The sequence below is a fragment of the Agrilus planipennis genome, unplaced genomic scaffold (assembly GCF_000699045.2).
Source record: "Agrilus planipennis isolate EAB-ADULT unplaced genomic scaffold, Apla_2.0 scaffold97, whole genome shotgun sequence".
NCBI lineage: Eukaryota > Metazoa > Arthropoda > Insecta > Coleoptera > Buprestidae > Agrilus > Agrilus planipennis.
This window is the reverse complement of record NW_020438864.1, coordinates 131,832-147,039: the sequence shown is the minus strand read 5'-3', so window position 1 is coordinate 147,039 and position 15,208 is coordinate 131,832. Positions and strand designations below refer to the sequence as shown.

At 35.6% G+C, this 15,208-nt stretch overlaps 1 protein-coding gene across 1 annotated transcript in view; it reads left to right on the top strand.

Moving 5' to 3' along the window:
• Window positions 1-6,257: 6,257 nt before the first annotated feature.
• The window catches only part of LOC108736253 (odorant receptor 2a-like), a 10,857-nt gene continuing 1,906 nt past the window's right edge, over window positions 6,258-15,208 (top strand). The window contains exons 1-2 of the mRNA XM_018468611.1: window positions 6,258-6,272; window positions 6,324-6,428. Of these exons, the coding sequence (XP_018324113.1) occupies window positions 6,258-6,272; window positions 6,324-6,428 (120 nt within the window). The remainder of the gene's footprint in view (window positions 6,273-6,323; window positions 6,429-15,208) is intronic.

The window sequence follows — 15,208 nt, the reverse complement described above, 5'->3', positions numbered from 1 at the left end:
GGGCGAATTATGAGGATACCGAGGATAAAGAAGGTTAGAAATGAAGAGGTATTAGAAAGAGTAAGAGAACAGAGGACTCTATGGAAGTCAATAAGGAGTAGGGGAGATAGACATATTAGAGGCAGAAACGGAAGTTAGGAAGGGTAGAGGTAGACCTAGATTACATTACATTTCGCAAATAGTTAAGGATATGGGTTGCTCTAGTTTTAGGGAAATGCGAACATTAGCGCAGAATAAGAAAGAGTGGAGGTGCGTTTCCGACCAGTCTTAGGACTGACGACCTTATAATGATGATGAAGACAAAGTCCATGAACGATTTGAGGTAGAGGGGGTTTAGTATCATTTGAAGATTTCCGCTCATTCACAAAAACAAAAAAAAGCAGCATCGGTCCATAGGGCTATTAAACTACATGGGAAATAAGTTGAATCTTGTTACTGACTTAATTTCACCCAATGTACTCAGGAAGGGATAGTATGATATCAAAAGGAAATAAGGTCTATAGTAGTAAGAAATGAGTTCTCATGGAAAACAAAAGGTTTTAAAGGCTACAGATTGTGTGGATAATGCTCAGCGTGAACCTATGAAGGGTAATTCTGTGATATTTAAGAGATTTTCGATTAATAAGTTAGATGTTAAAGAATTTGCAAATTATAGTAGCGACGATACTTATTTCAACAAAAATTTGTCTGTTGCCTCATTTGATGCGTTACTAGTCATCGGAAGGTGATTCGCTTCTGCCTATAACAAGAAAGAAGAGTTGTAAGCAGTAAACTGTTATATAAATCTCGGCTTACATTGAAATAGAAAGTACAGAGAGCACAGAAAATATTTGTATATCGGTTTCCGGCGACCATTATCTAACATGAGGAAAATTCAGTACCGGTATCTGTGAAAACCAAAAAATGCAATACCAACAATAATTTATAACGTCGCAACCAACGTGTTAAGGTATTCTTCATAAATATGAAGAGAGCAGTTACATTTTCTCATCCGCAGTTCATATTTTCTACATTTTCAATAATGATTAAACCATTTTTTACGGTATCAAAGACAAGGCTTCAGAATGTTTATAAAATAGAAGTTATTGTCTTTAAACGATTTATACCGTGTATCACTGTTATATTCTCTGTAACAACGCCGTTTTGATGTTCCTTTTCGCATCGACAACATCACAATAATGGATTCAAAAAATGTTTTTTTGTGAAATAAAATACTTAATTTTACATTTACTGTTTTCTATAGTTTGTATTCCGGTATTTTAGCACGTTTACTTACAAAAACCAATATGAAAAGGATGGCCGATACTGATGCATGCGCATACATAAAATCTATTGATGAAAAGGCCTATAAGAACGAAGAGTACAGGCAAAAATGCACCAATGTAATACGTCATATAAAAAAAAGAGCATACCTACCTAATAATAATAAATCTCCGTTTAAAATTTACCTAATTTTCTGTGATTCTGTAAATTACATCTTCTCCTTGTCCAGTAGTTTGCAATTTATACTAGTGTTACTGTCGTGGTACGCAAAAGTATCAAAATTTTTGTCTTGATAAAAGAATTACTTTAATAGGGAGATGACAAAAAATTTAACATATTAATTCTTGTTTAATGTTGTGAAATGCAGTGCGATTTCCTCAAAATACGCCGAAGAAGTTTGATTATTTTGACGGAAAATTTTCTAATTGGACAGTAGACTGCTCGAAAACTTCTCCCCCTCCCTGACGTAATAGAGTACTGTTACCCTGGGCCGGTGTTATCTTTCTCTAGGATATTTCTGTATTAATTAAAAATTGAACCAAGTTTTGAAAAAGGCGAAACATGAGTAAATTATGTAATTTACCTCATGTATATATGAAAATGGTGTGGGATTCCCTTGCAGAACATTTGAATTTTACAAACATGAAAGTCGTAATGTAAAAGATTCTCACATTTCGTTAGCTGCATTGGTAGTTGAGTATTATTGCAGCAGGTATCCAATACGCTATAACAACCATATAAATTTAGATTTTCAATTTTAAGTAGTGTAGCGAGCACGAGTGTGTTTGTGTGCAATCGGTCACACGTGTGAGGCATAGGCTTATCGATTCGCCGACTAGCCGCGGGCGCCTTCCTTCATCTGCGCCGTATTTGTAAATATGTGTGTAGTACCTGCATTCTGGGAAAGCAGTTAAACATTTCAAAGAAAAAATAAACTATCCGGATGTTTCCAGAAGGTTCCAAAAAGTAAACAAAAGAGTTTTTAAAGGAAGAGACGATCGCCGAAAGGAGGGGAAATAAATTGACCGTTGCAGAAGTGAATTCAGAAATAAATTGACAATGATAGCAGTGAAATAAATAGCGCAGTGAATAGTGATATATCAACAGCAGTGTAAATCAATAGAATAATTAATAACCTAAGTTTAGTAATAATTTAATAGTGTCTTTAAATTCNGCTGTCAAACCTACACTAGCAAGGAGATCGGGCTGAAACTATAGCTACAAGCTATCCAAGGATGGTACTATAGAATGTCACCTCAAGGTAGGCCTAGTGGCGTCATCTCTTGGTTAGGCCGGAAACTTATCAATCCACCCTCGTATAATATCAAAAAATTCAAAACTGACAATTTTATTGTTTTTCTTTGTCAATAAACTACCCTCAAAACAACAAAGAAACTGGGACGTCCTTTGTAAGTCCTGAATGCATAAACGTTATGGGTTTTTGCTTAAAATATAATTTTTTGGCAGCAATAACACTGAGGTATCAGAGAAATATAACAGAAATAACATTAATGACGTCAAAATAGGCCCTAATATCAATATCGGTACACAATCAAATTTAAAAGGCTCATAAAATTAAATAACGCGCGGGTCACTATTTCCCAACAAGATTTATTTTTAAAAACATGAGTATTCTTTACTTATTTTATATTTATAGCTTCAGTCAAGGGACAAAAATTATGAAGATACGCATATGTATTAGCTTGTTTAATTGATTCCATTAAATTTGAATTTAATAATACGGTAGTACTTTAGAGAAAGCTATTATACGTTACTGACTGTTTTGTTCTCATATTACAGATGCATTATGCACCAATTAATCATAACTATAATTACAAGTCCCTTTTCATTTATCTGCGAACCTATATTAATTATTCAGCTAATAAAGTAGATAACATTACTGACCGAGTGTCTTTCAAATCATTACAATCACGATGTCATCAACTGAAACTTATTCTCGTTTTAATACAGTACAAGTTTACCTGAAGGAAACTAAAAAGTTCTACGATTGGGCTGGCCTAGAAATGAGCAGAAAGAAAGATATCGCATACGTTTTAAGAAAGTTGCTTTTCTTTTATACCTGTTTTGTTCATAATATTCTCATTGTGCTTTATGTAAGATCATCAGGTGTGGCACATAAATTTGATGAAACAATTAAAGCGATAGATTACGCGAATCATTTAATACCTGCAGTGATAATTGGTTTACAATGGATTCTATTCAAGAACGATATAATTAAGCATATGGATAATGTGGATGTGAATGTGCCAGATTTTGGAGAAGACAACGTTATAATAACGGAAATGATAGAAAAGGAAAATAAATTTAAAAGAAGAATGTTTTATACTTTGTGTATATGTGGAGTAATGACAATGCTAAGTAGTTTGATAGGTTGGATCATTTTCTGTTTGGTTGGTGATAATATCTATGAAGAATACACGGATGAATTTAATAAAACTGTCAGAATTTACACAGTTGACTTGCCAAGTCCCGTTTACATTCCTTTTGAATTTAGAACGACATTGAGCACTTATTTTAGTGTTGGGGCTTTCACATGGATTAGCAATATTATTATGGTTTTCATTATTGCAGGTAGCTAACAAACACAAACAGTGCAGTAAATGTCGAACTCTTTACATAGTAGAACCAAAAATTGTTTGATGATTTTAGGGTTAACTCTGCGATTCGTTATTAAAATAAGCAAAAACAACAAAAGGTTGCTTTAAGTGTTCACTTCTGATATTTGACAAACGCTAAAGCACCTGTTCAGCGCGGTTTGGAGTTGACAAGCGCGTCCTAGCGGTTTTTTTTATTTCTTTGTACGGAGGCCGCGAGCGCGTGGAATGTCGATCCACGCTCCATTTGGTGTGTAACATGGCCTTAAGAACATGTCAATACGTTCATACTCCAGGCCGCGTCGACCCCGTTACACAGAGTGTGGATTGAAAATCTCCCCGCCCAGATTAGAACAAAGGCAAAGGGCACACACATTGCCGCTCCTCGCACCCTGTAATATGACCTTTAAGCCTTTGTTACATGACGCATGGATTACCAACCCACGGCGGCGGCGAGCACGTGGAATACCGATTCACCTTTAAAATGGCTGGTACAAAACGAAGAGTCATAACTTTTGAAGAAAAGTGGACGGTACTCGTTCTTTTTTCCTAACTTTTTTCAAGTGTCAAGTGTGTATTTGTGTGTACTTCATACAACGTATATACAGTCTATTTCAATTTGTTAGAATTGTGACCTTGAAGAAATCTGCGCGAAGACAGAAAGAATACACACTAGGCGTGAGCAAGACAGAAATAGGTGGAACAAGCTTGAACGAGCAGAGCTCGCAACGGGCAGTCTTAGGAGTCCGGCTAGAACTGTACAGTACTAGACGAAAATGTTTAGCAATTTCCTAAAACAAAAATGTATATCAATCAACAATAGAAAACAAAGCAAAAGTTTTATAGGTGTATAGAACGTTAAGTTAATTCACGTGATATTATTTTTGGCTAAATATGCTTTTAAATAAAGCATATTCTTAAATTTTAACGAGGCAGTTTAAACAATTTTGCAAATGGTACTGTACATACACCTTTGTCTAGTTCTCGCTCGATGATCGGTGGAGAAATGAGCTCCGCATACAAATATGACTTAATTTGGAATTATGCTACGGCGCATCCTAATAAAGGGAAGGGGCATATCTCTAACTTCTTGAAACGAACAGTACATACCTGCATGTATATACTTCGTTTACTTTGCGATGTGCTCCTTCCAATGTCTTGGATGCGCACTGCCAAAATCGGAGGTAGGGAGAAAGAAGCTCATTATATTCTCGACTCTTCTACATTAAACATACTTTTTCGTACAGCACTTGCCAAAAGCCAAAAGTATTGTTCAATCGTGAACAGTAGTGCGTGTCGAAAACAAGCTTTAAAACCTTTAATATGTCTTCAAGTATAAACAAACATCCCGTTGATATTTTCAGTAGTAATTGGTACCAATAACACCACATTCGAGCAATGCAGTTCTAGTGAATGAAGTGGTCAATTTTTCTGTGCAGTACTGTACGGATTATACGCTCCTCACCAATTGAGAGTTTGGCCGAGAGTTGTCTCCTTCCTTTTCTGGCCTAGTGCTGTTCTTTTCTACTTTGCGCCGGTCAAGCTAAAGGTCAAATCGCTAGACAAACTAAATAAAGTGTACCTACAGATCTATTTGCTGTTTGTAGTGTGGTGTTGTGTGTAGTTATAATCGACCGTTATCCATTATTGTATGTACCGGTTATTACGTCAAAACATTGCTGGTTTCTAGAGTAACGCTGTAACTCATTTCTGTTGTATATGCAACTCTACAAGTGCTTCAGCAGGTACACCTGCGTAACTCTTGAATATTCGAAACAATTGAAGCGATTAAAATACGTATGTATATATTAGAAGTGAATCTTTAAAGCAATCCTTTGTTGTATTCGTTTTATAAAATGTAATGGTAAATGCACAATACATTTTCAGGAAACAACACCCTACTTTGTGCGCAACTTAGTTTCGCTTGTCTTCATTTGAATATCTTAAAGTTTATGTTTCAAACGATTCGACAAAGAAGCACGGAAAAACTTAACAAATCAGATCAGGAAAACAGTAGACTTATTGACATCGAAATGGAAAAAGAAATGAAAAGATGTGCAATGTATTTGGAGTCGATTTTAAAGTAAGTATTTACCGAACTATCTCTAGATGGATGGATGCACAATAAAATCGTCTTTCAACTCCAAATTACTTCAACTTGATTAATTAAATGTACGTTTACTTGACGGAAATTCATTGCTAAATTAAAAAATAAATCACAAATTTTATTGTAATAGTGCTTCACCACACTCCGACTTCTTCAGAATTTACTTGTACAATTCAATTCGTTTTAGATTATGTGCATTTACCGAAAAAAAGTACAACATAATAATTCTAATGGAGATTTTAGCTTCAGTTGCATTTATAGCACTATCCATAATGATGCTATTAATCGTAAGTAGTTAGTTCTTTTTATTAACTGATATACTTAAATAAAAGTTGTAGACCCCAATCACCGATCGTTTGTATGTGTCCCATGTATGGGTTATGATTTCAAGCGTGGCAATAATATTCTTTTATTGCCATTTTGGTAACGAATTAACGACAACGGTAAGAATTTAGAATTTTAAAAGAATTTTTGTAGGGTACAAAAAAATTCTCATTGTTAATGATTTTATATAAATTACTTCGACGATTTTGTGACTTTCGAAGTTAGTCAAGATCGCCATTGTTGCTGCTGTCACCTTTCGTAGCTTAGTGGTAGAGCAACGGTGCGTGAAAACAAAGGTCCCGGGTTCGATTCCCGGCGAGGGCGTGACATCAGCAACATTTTTTCGTCAATAATTTGATGCTATCTGAAGTGGTAAACATTAATTCAAACGTAATAATTTAGAGATCGTATGTTTAAGCTAGTTGATCACATTTACGAGGCGGGGAAAGTCCAAAAGGATTATAAACGGAACGTGGTAGCAACCATACCTAAAAAGAGAAGCGCGGATAGGTGGAAGATATTTAGAACAATTAGCTTAACTTCCCATGCGTCAAAAATCTTAACCAGAATTGTACAAGGTGGATGGAAAAAAGGGGTGAAAGAACTATTGTAGATTTAGAAAAAGCTTTTGACAATGTTAAATGAAACAAGATATTAAATATACTTAAAAATGTAGGGATGAGTTACAGAGATAAAAGAATGATACTTAGTTTGTATAAAGAGCTACAGGCAGTTATTAAGCTGGGGCTGCAATGTACAGAAGTAAATATTGGGAAGGGGATCAGACAGAGATGCACACTGTCACCGCTACTTTTTACATTGAAGACACGATCAAAATTAATAAGACAGTACAACTGTAGGGATAGATATACAGGGGCTAAAGATTAGTATGGTTAGATGTGCAGATGATATAGCAGAATTAGCATCTACCAAGCGGTATTGACAAAACAGTACTGTATGGAAATAAATAAATGCAAAACAAAAATACTGGTATGCAAGGGAAGAAAAAGTAGGTAAAAAGCAAATACAAAGATAGGAGACGAAAAATTAGAAGAATTGTCTGATTTTTGGTATCTAAGAAGTTAGATAGGTCAGAACGGATGGAGTAGTAGGGATATAAAGCAGAGGATAGTAAAAGATCGAGTCGCCTTCAATAAAACTAACTAACTTCTATGCTCGCGAACGATTAATTTAGAACGGTGTATGTTTGGAACGCAACGCTGTACAATTGCGAAACATGTACGGTGGGCTCTGCCGAAAAGAAAAGGTTAGAAGTGTTCGAAATGTGGCGTTACAGGCGAATGATGAAGATACCGTGGATAGAGAAGGTTAGAAATGAAGAGGTACTTGAAAGAATAGGAGAACAGAGGACTCTACGGAAGTGAATAAGAAATAGGCGACATAGGTTGGTAGGACACCTTCTTAGGCATGAAGGTCTAGCCAGAGACATACTAGAGGCAGAAACTGGAGTTTAGGAGAGGCAGAGGTAGACCTAGATATTAGATTACTATTCGCTAATAGATAAGAATGTGAGTTGTTCTAGTTTTACGGAAATGCGAAGATTAGCTCAGGATAGGAATGAGTGGAGGTGAGAGTCCAACCAGTCTTAGGACTGACGAGTTTATAATGATGAAGAATTTACCTACGGTACGGGTACAAAAGTCTAGCCGATGCAGTCACAGCGAGTGACGTTAAAGAAGCACATGCAGAATCGAAGATGAAAGGACCTCTGAAGAATCTCGCCACTGATGCTAACGAAAAGTTAGGAAGCAACTCCAACTGTTGTCGGCCTTTGAGCGGCCTTTAGATCCCGATAATGACAGCATCGTCATCAGTTCAACTATTGGCCGCGAAAGCCTTTTCCAATTTGTCAGATAATCTTGGTCAAAGCCTAACAAGGATTTATTTTATGACATTATGATAGACCTTTTTATCACCTGAGGAACGCGTGCACAACCCTTAGAGTAAAAAAGAGCAAACTCAAAAATTTTATCATCACAACAGGTGAAACTTTTAAATTTTTACATAACTGAATTTTTCTGTAAATGAGTAGATGATTTTACTGTGCGTTTCTGGTAAATACATATGAATTTTTTTTTAATTATGTTGCGTAGAAACTCTACAGTTCGCAATTTTGTACATTATATTACTCTGGAAAGATAATGATTTCTACACTAATTTATTTCACTAATACAGATATTGTTAACCTATTCTTCTAGCATCAATGTCAAAAAAAAAAATTAAAATTCGTGACCTATTGATTTTTTATAAATTCATACTTCATCTGCCTACCAGTTTCGACACTGTTAATATTTTTCGTACGAAATCCAACTAGTTCTTCTGGCTTAAACTACCTATATGTTGGACGTTATAATAGCGAAAACTTAATTTATTTCTGCGAATAATAATGAATTACCGTATTTGGTGACTTTCCGTTCATGGTGGCTTAATATGTTGACTGCGTTATCGGTCCCTGGAGACCAATGAGACTTCCTGTGTGACCTATTTGACGCTAAAATCATGGTACATACGACGCCTGTAGTTTTATTAAAAATTACGTTATGAAGTTTTTAAATACAGCAATATTTATGCTTATCGTAAATTATTAGAAGAAACAGATGAATGAGTATCGGTCTCTTGCGACCTATACAGCAAGAAACTATAAGAAAATAAGACAAAGTATGGGTGTAAGACATGGACAGTGGGCGCGGCGGAAAAGAAAAGGTTAGAAGCGTTCGAAATGTGGTGTTACGGGCGAATTATGAGGATACCGAGGATAAAGAAGGTTAGAAATGAAGAGGTATTAGAAAGAGTAAGAGAACAGAGGACTCTATGGAAGTCAATAAGGAGTAGGGGAGATAGACATATTAGAGGCAGAAACGGAAGTTAGGAAGGGTAGAGGTAGACCTAGATTACATTACATTTCGCAAATAGTTAAGGATATGGGTTGCTCTAGTTTTAGGGAAATGCGAACATTAGCGCAGAATAAGAAAGAGTGGAGGTGCGTTTCCGACCAGTCTTAGGACTGACGACCTTATAATGATGATGAAGACAAAGTCCATGAACGATTTGAGGTAGAGGGGGTTTAGTATCATTTGAAGATTTCCGCTCATTCACAAAAACAAAAAAAAGCAGCATCGGTCCATAGGGCTATTAAACTACATGGGAAATAAGTTGAATCTTGTTACTGACTTAATTTCACCCAATGTACTCAGGAAGGGATAGTATGATATCAAAAGGAAATAAGGTCTATAGTAGTAAGAAATGAGTTCTCATGGAAAACAAAAGGTTTTAAAGGCTACAGATTGTGTGGATAATGCTCAGCGTGAACCTATGAAGGGTAATTCTGTGATATTTAAGAGATTTTCGATTAATAAGTTAGATGTTAAAGAATTTGCAAATTATAGTAGCGACGATACTTATTTCAACAAAAATTTGTCTGTTGCCTCATTTGATGCGTTACTAGTCATCGGAAGGTGATTCGCTTCTGCCTATAACAAGAAAGAAGAGTTGTAAGCAGTAAACTGTTATATAAATCTCGGCTTACATTGAAATAGAAAGTACAGAGAGCACAGAAAATATTTGTATATCGGTTTCCGGCGACCATTATCTAACATGAGGAAAATTCAGTACCGGTATCTGTGAAAACCAAAAAATGCAATACCAACAATAATTTATAACGTCGCAACCAACGTGTTAAGGTATTCTTCATAAATATGAAGAGAGCAGTTACATTTTCTCATCCGCAGTTCATATTTTCTACATTTTCAATAATGATTAAACCATTTTTTACGGTATCAAAGACAAGGCTTCAGAATGTTTATAAAATAGAAGTTATTGTCTTTAAACGATTTATACCGTGTATCACTGTTATATTCTCTGTAACAACGCCGTTTTGATGTTCCTTTTCGCATCGACAACATCACAATAATGGATTCAAAAAATGTTTTTTTGTGAAATAAAATACTTAATTTTACATTTACTGTTTTCTATAGTTTGTATTCCGGTATTTTAGCACGTTTACTTACAAAAACCAATATGAAAAGGATGGCCGATACTGATGCATGCGCATACATAAAATCTATTGATGAAAAGGCCTATAAGAACGAAGAGTACAGGCAAAAATGCACCAATGTAATACGTCATATAAAAAAAAGAGCATACCTACCTAATAATAATAAATCTCCGTTTAAAATTTACCTAATTTTCTGTGATTCTGTAAATTACATCTTCTCCTTGTCCAGTAGTTTGCAATTTATACTAGTGTTACTGTCGTGGTACGCAAAAGTATCAAAATTTTTGTCTTGATAAAAGAATTACTTTAATAGGGAGATGACAAAAAATTTAACATATTAATTCTTGTTTAATGTTGTGAAATGCAGTGCGATTTCCTCAAAATACGCCGAAGAAGTTTGATTATTTTGACGGAAAATTTTCTAATTGGACAGTAGACTGCTCGAAAACTTCTCCCCCTCCCTGACGTAATAGAGTACTGTTACCCTGGGCCGGTGTTATCTTTCTCTAGGATATTTCTGTATTAATTAAAAATTGAACCAAGTTTTGAAAAAGGCGAAACATGAGTAAATTATGTAATTTACCTCATGTATATATGAAAATGGTGTGGGATTCCCTTGCAGAACATTTGAATTTTACAAACATGAAAGTCGTAATGTAAAAGATTCTCACATTTCGTTAGCTGCATTGGTAGTTGAGTATTATTGCAGCAGGTATCCAATACGCTATAACAACCATATAAATTTAGATTTTCAATTTTAAGTAGTGTAGCGAGCACGAGTGTGTTTGTGTGCAATCGGTCACACGTGTGAGGCATAGGCTTATCGATTCGCCGACTAGCCGCGGGCGCCTTCCTTCATCTGCGCCGTATTTGTAAATATGTGTGTAGTACCTGCATTCTGGGAAAGCAGTTAAACATTTCAAAGAAAAAATAAACTATCCGGATGTTTCCAGAAGGTTCCAAAAAGTAAACAAAAGAGTTTTTAAAGGAAGAGACGATCGCCGAAAGGAGGGGAAATAAATTGACCGTTGCAGAAGTGAATTCAGAAATAAATTGACAATGATAGCAGTGAAATAAATAGCGCAGTGAATAGTGATATATCAACAGCAGTGTAAATCAATAGAATAATTAATAACCTAAGTTTAGTAATAATTTAATAGTGTCTTTAAATTCTTTAAAAATTAGTGTAAATAAATAGTTTTTGTCGTCATCAGTCTTAGAAGATTGTTAAACCCACGAACATTACAATAGTGTTCCCAGCACGCTTCGAATGTCTATTTATCCATCATATAGTATTATTATTTTATTATTAGAGAATGCCGAAGTAACGTTCCTGCATGTTCTAAGTAACATAAGAAACACTCTGGGCGACTTTTTAATTGTCAAAAGCAAAACAGTAAAATTTGGAACTAGTATTTAGGTTCTTTACTTACGCGGGTGATTTTTCCCAAAAGTTTTAATTTTCTTAAAGACTTGGAAGAAAATCTTATGGAGATACAGCTATCGTGTATGCACCACCCGTGAAAGGTTTTGCCGAAAACACAAAGCTCGGACAAGCTTACTGTGTGCTGTGAAAAATCAACGAAGGGAAGCAACAAATTAATGATATTAAATGTCTAGATCGGCCGAAGGTTCCTGACATGCCATAGCATTATTTGTAATGTGGCTACACCGAAGATCTGTGGTAGCGGAATGCTATTTGAAGATATCGATTTTGTCTCGGATTGGAAGCTCATATTAAATTTATCGAACCAAATTAAATGGCTGCCCAATTCAGTTATTTCTTCTACCCTAATTCTTTATTTGTTATACGGGGACTAGACGGCCGTCGCATATCTGTCTGATAGGCGAAGATATGCGGTAACATATCTGCTGTAACGTGACTAAATTTATATTCCGAATATTTTTGAATATTAAATAAACATATAGGTGTAACAGTAATTAGATAACTAGATAGCTTTTTTTCTTTTTCATGTCCTTTGGAACTGTCACAAATATCTTATCGGGACTTGTATTTCAACACATTGGTGCAAAACACTACATCGTTGTACTATAAGCGTTTCCGTAAGAAACCGCATGCTACTGACGTATGTAACACCGCTAGCCTTATTGTTAATAAGTACCATTTTATGGCTTCGTTGCAATGGAGAATATTGAGATTATTACAATTCAATAAATATAACTTTATCCAAATTTTCACGAAAGCCACGCTTCTCCGTATTATCAAAACTTTGACTCTTTTATGAAATAGTAAAATGTGAAATCTTCCCCTTGATATAAATTGAGATATACGCGCAGGCTATATGTAAAATATAAAATTCTGCAAAACATAACCGTTTTGTATTTAACTGTAAAAACAGCAGTTTTTGACAGGGATGATGGTCGTTATTTTTATGATAGAGAAATATCTAAATGTGCGTAAAACGTTTTCATGCCTAGCGGAGAAATTCAAAAGGGTCAGAAGTAATAAAACAGATAAACAGATTATCATAGAACTGATATTGTCCTGATACGGATCTAAAGGCTGTCGTCGGTTGCAGTTGCTTCCTAACGTTTCGCTAGCACAGCTAGCGAGCTTCTTCAACTTCTCCGATGCGGGATTTCCAGAAACGTTATCAGTTCACGCGAAGGTTTTTACCAATTTATCAGATTATCATAGATTTAAGAATTTCCGAGTTAGTTAACTTTTTGCTTTTAATTTATGCAGGTTAGATACTTCGATTGCTTGACAGATTTATACGATTTTTACAATATGATTTTTGTTTGCTACATAAATAAATATCAGGTAAATAGTAGGTAGATACTAATTATTTAATGAATGTGTATTTTGTGTTTAATTATCTGGATACAGAAAATGTCTCATTTTCTCTCATAACCCCCCCCCCCCATAAAAAAAATTGCGTATGTATGTCAATGAATGTCTTCATTTCTTACTGTGATTCGACGTTCAAGTATATTTCCCGGATCTGACGGCAAGATTCATGTGTACCTATCAGGTGAGATGTAGTTAACAATATAGCGCACACGGCTAAACACAGGATTTGGTTTTAGTCTGGCGTGAAGTTGGTTATTTGTGCAAATTAATCAATAACGTGACTATTTCATATTAGTTTTACCTACCGTAAGCTTATAACCCAGAAGAAGAAGGTGTTTCACATTAATGCTGCCTTGATTCGGGTCTAATAGCCGTCGTCGGTTGGAGCTGTTTCCAAACGTTTCGATAACACGAGCTTTTTCAGCGATATTTCTGTCTCCGATGGTGGATTTGCATCGACATTCAGCCTTTATCAATGGCGTTATGCGTAGAGCGTCATGTTCTTTGGGCCGTGACCTTTTTCTGCGCCACGGGAAAGAGTGGTAAAATTGTAGCGTGTTTTTTGCGCCGCGACTATGTAATTGATATTAACCTATGTACCGTAATAATTATTTAAAACTTTATGCACTATAAGTTTATGCGTTCTGGGTTTGTATATTGTAAATATAAGTTTTTACTTTCCTTCACACTTTCAAAAAATCATTCATATTCGTGATGGTACGTACAAAAAAATTTTGTCGGCCAATGCCTGGAGAACGATTCAGTACCGGTAGACATTTGTAACTGTTTTGACTTAAGACACCGCACCCACAATGCAGTGAAAAAGTGGCACAGTAGTTTGAACAGACAAGTTGGAAAAACATTCAAACATTTATTCGGTAATAGATATCTTAAAAGAAGAAAGCAAAAACTCAAGTGAAGCATTTCGATTGTGTGAGGTGGGTGTCTAAAACTACAATATGACATAAATGCAACTACATTTATTAATTATATTTAACTTTTTCGTGTATACCATGACGAATATGAATGATTTTTATACCTTTAAACACGCCTGTTTTGTCGGACAAAACTGCCAGTTCTAAGCCTGGATTAAAGTGTGAAGGAAAGTAAAATTTTATATTATATTTAAAATATACAAACACAGAACGCCTCATAAACTTATAGTGTATAATGTTTTAAATAATTATTATTGTATATAGGTTTATATATCAATTACATAGTCGCGGCGCTCTGTACACGGACTCTTATCAATTTGGAATAACACTAAAAAGAAAACGAAATGTGTACTGGGACACATAATAGAAATGAAGCTTCAACGGACAAGTGGAAAAACGAATCGCAACAAAATTTTTACTTCATGTTTTACCGGCAGATTGTTAATGTAGGTACATGTCCAATTTGAAAATCGTTGTCGTTGTCCGTTGCTATCCGTTTTTCCAAATTGTCTATTACCATTCGTTTTTCCAGTTGTCCGTTGCCATTCGTTTTTTCACTTGTCTGTTGAAGTTTCACTTCTACTATGTGTCCCAGCACGCATTTCGTTTTCACAAGTTTATTGCAAATTATGATTTGTTTTTTACACAGACCGCAAATAGAAGCAATGATGCTGAACACAGCACACGCCGCCGGGACTCTAGCGGACTCCCCACTCTCCATGCGGCTGCGCGCTATATCCATCTAATACAGCTGTTGCGCTCTCTTCGTCGCCGCCAGCCTTTCTCTCCCTCCTCCGCTGCTACCTCTCACCGCGCGGTATACCGTCTACCCCTCCACGTGGTCGTAACAAGTCAAAATAACTAAATAAACATAAACTAAGAATACGAAATTGTACCAGCAGATATTAGAATGTTATAAATTATAACGTAGACTTTCCGTGTAGCAGGCAAGTATTCTTACTACTTAGGCACTTAACTATTAGATATACGAGGGTGGATTGATAAGTTTCCGGCCTAACCAAGAGATGACGCCACTAGGCCTACCTTGAGGTGACATTCTATAGTACCATCCTTGGATAGCTTGTAGCTATAGTTTCAGCCCGATCTCCTTGCTAGTGTAGGTTTGACAGCACG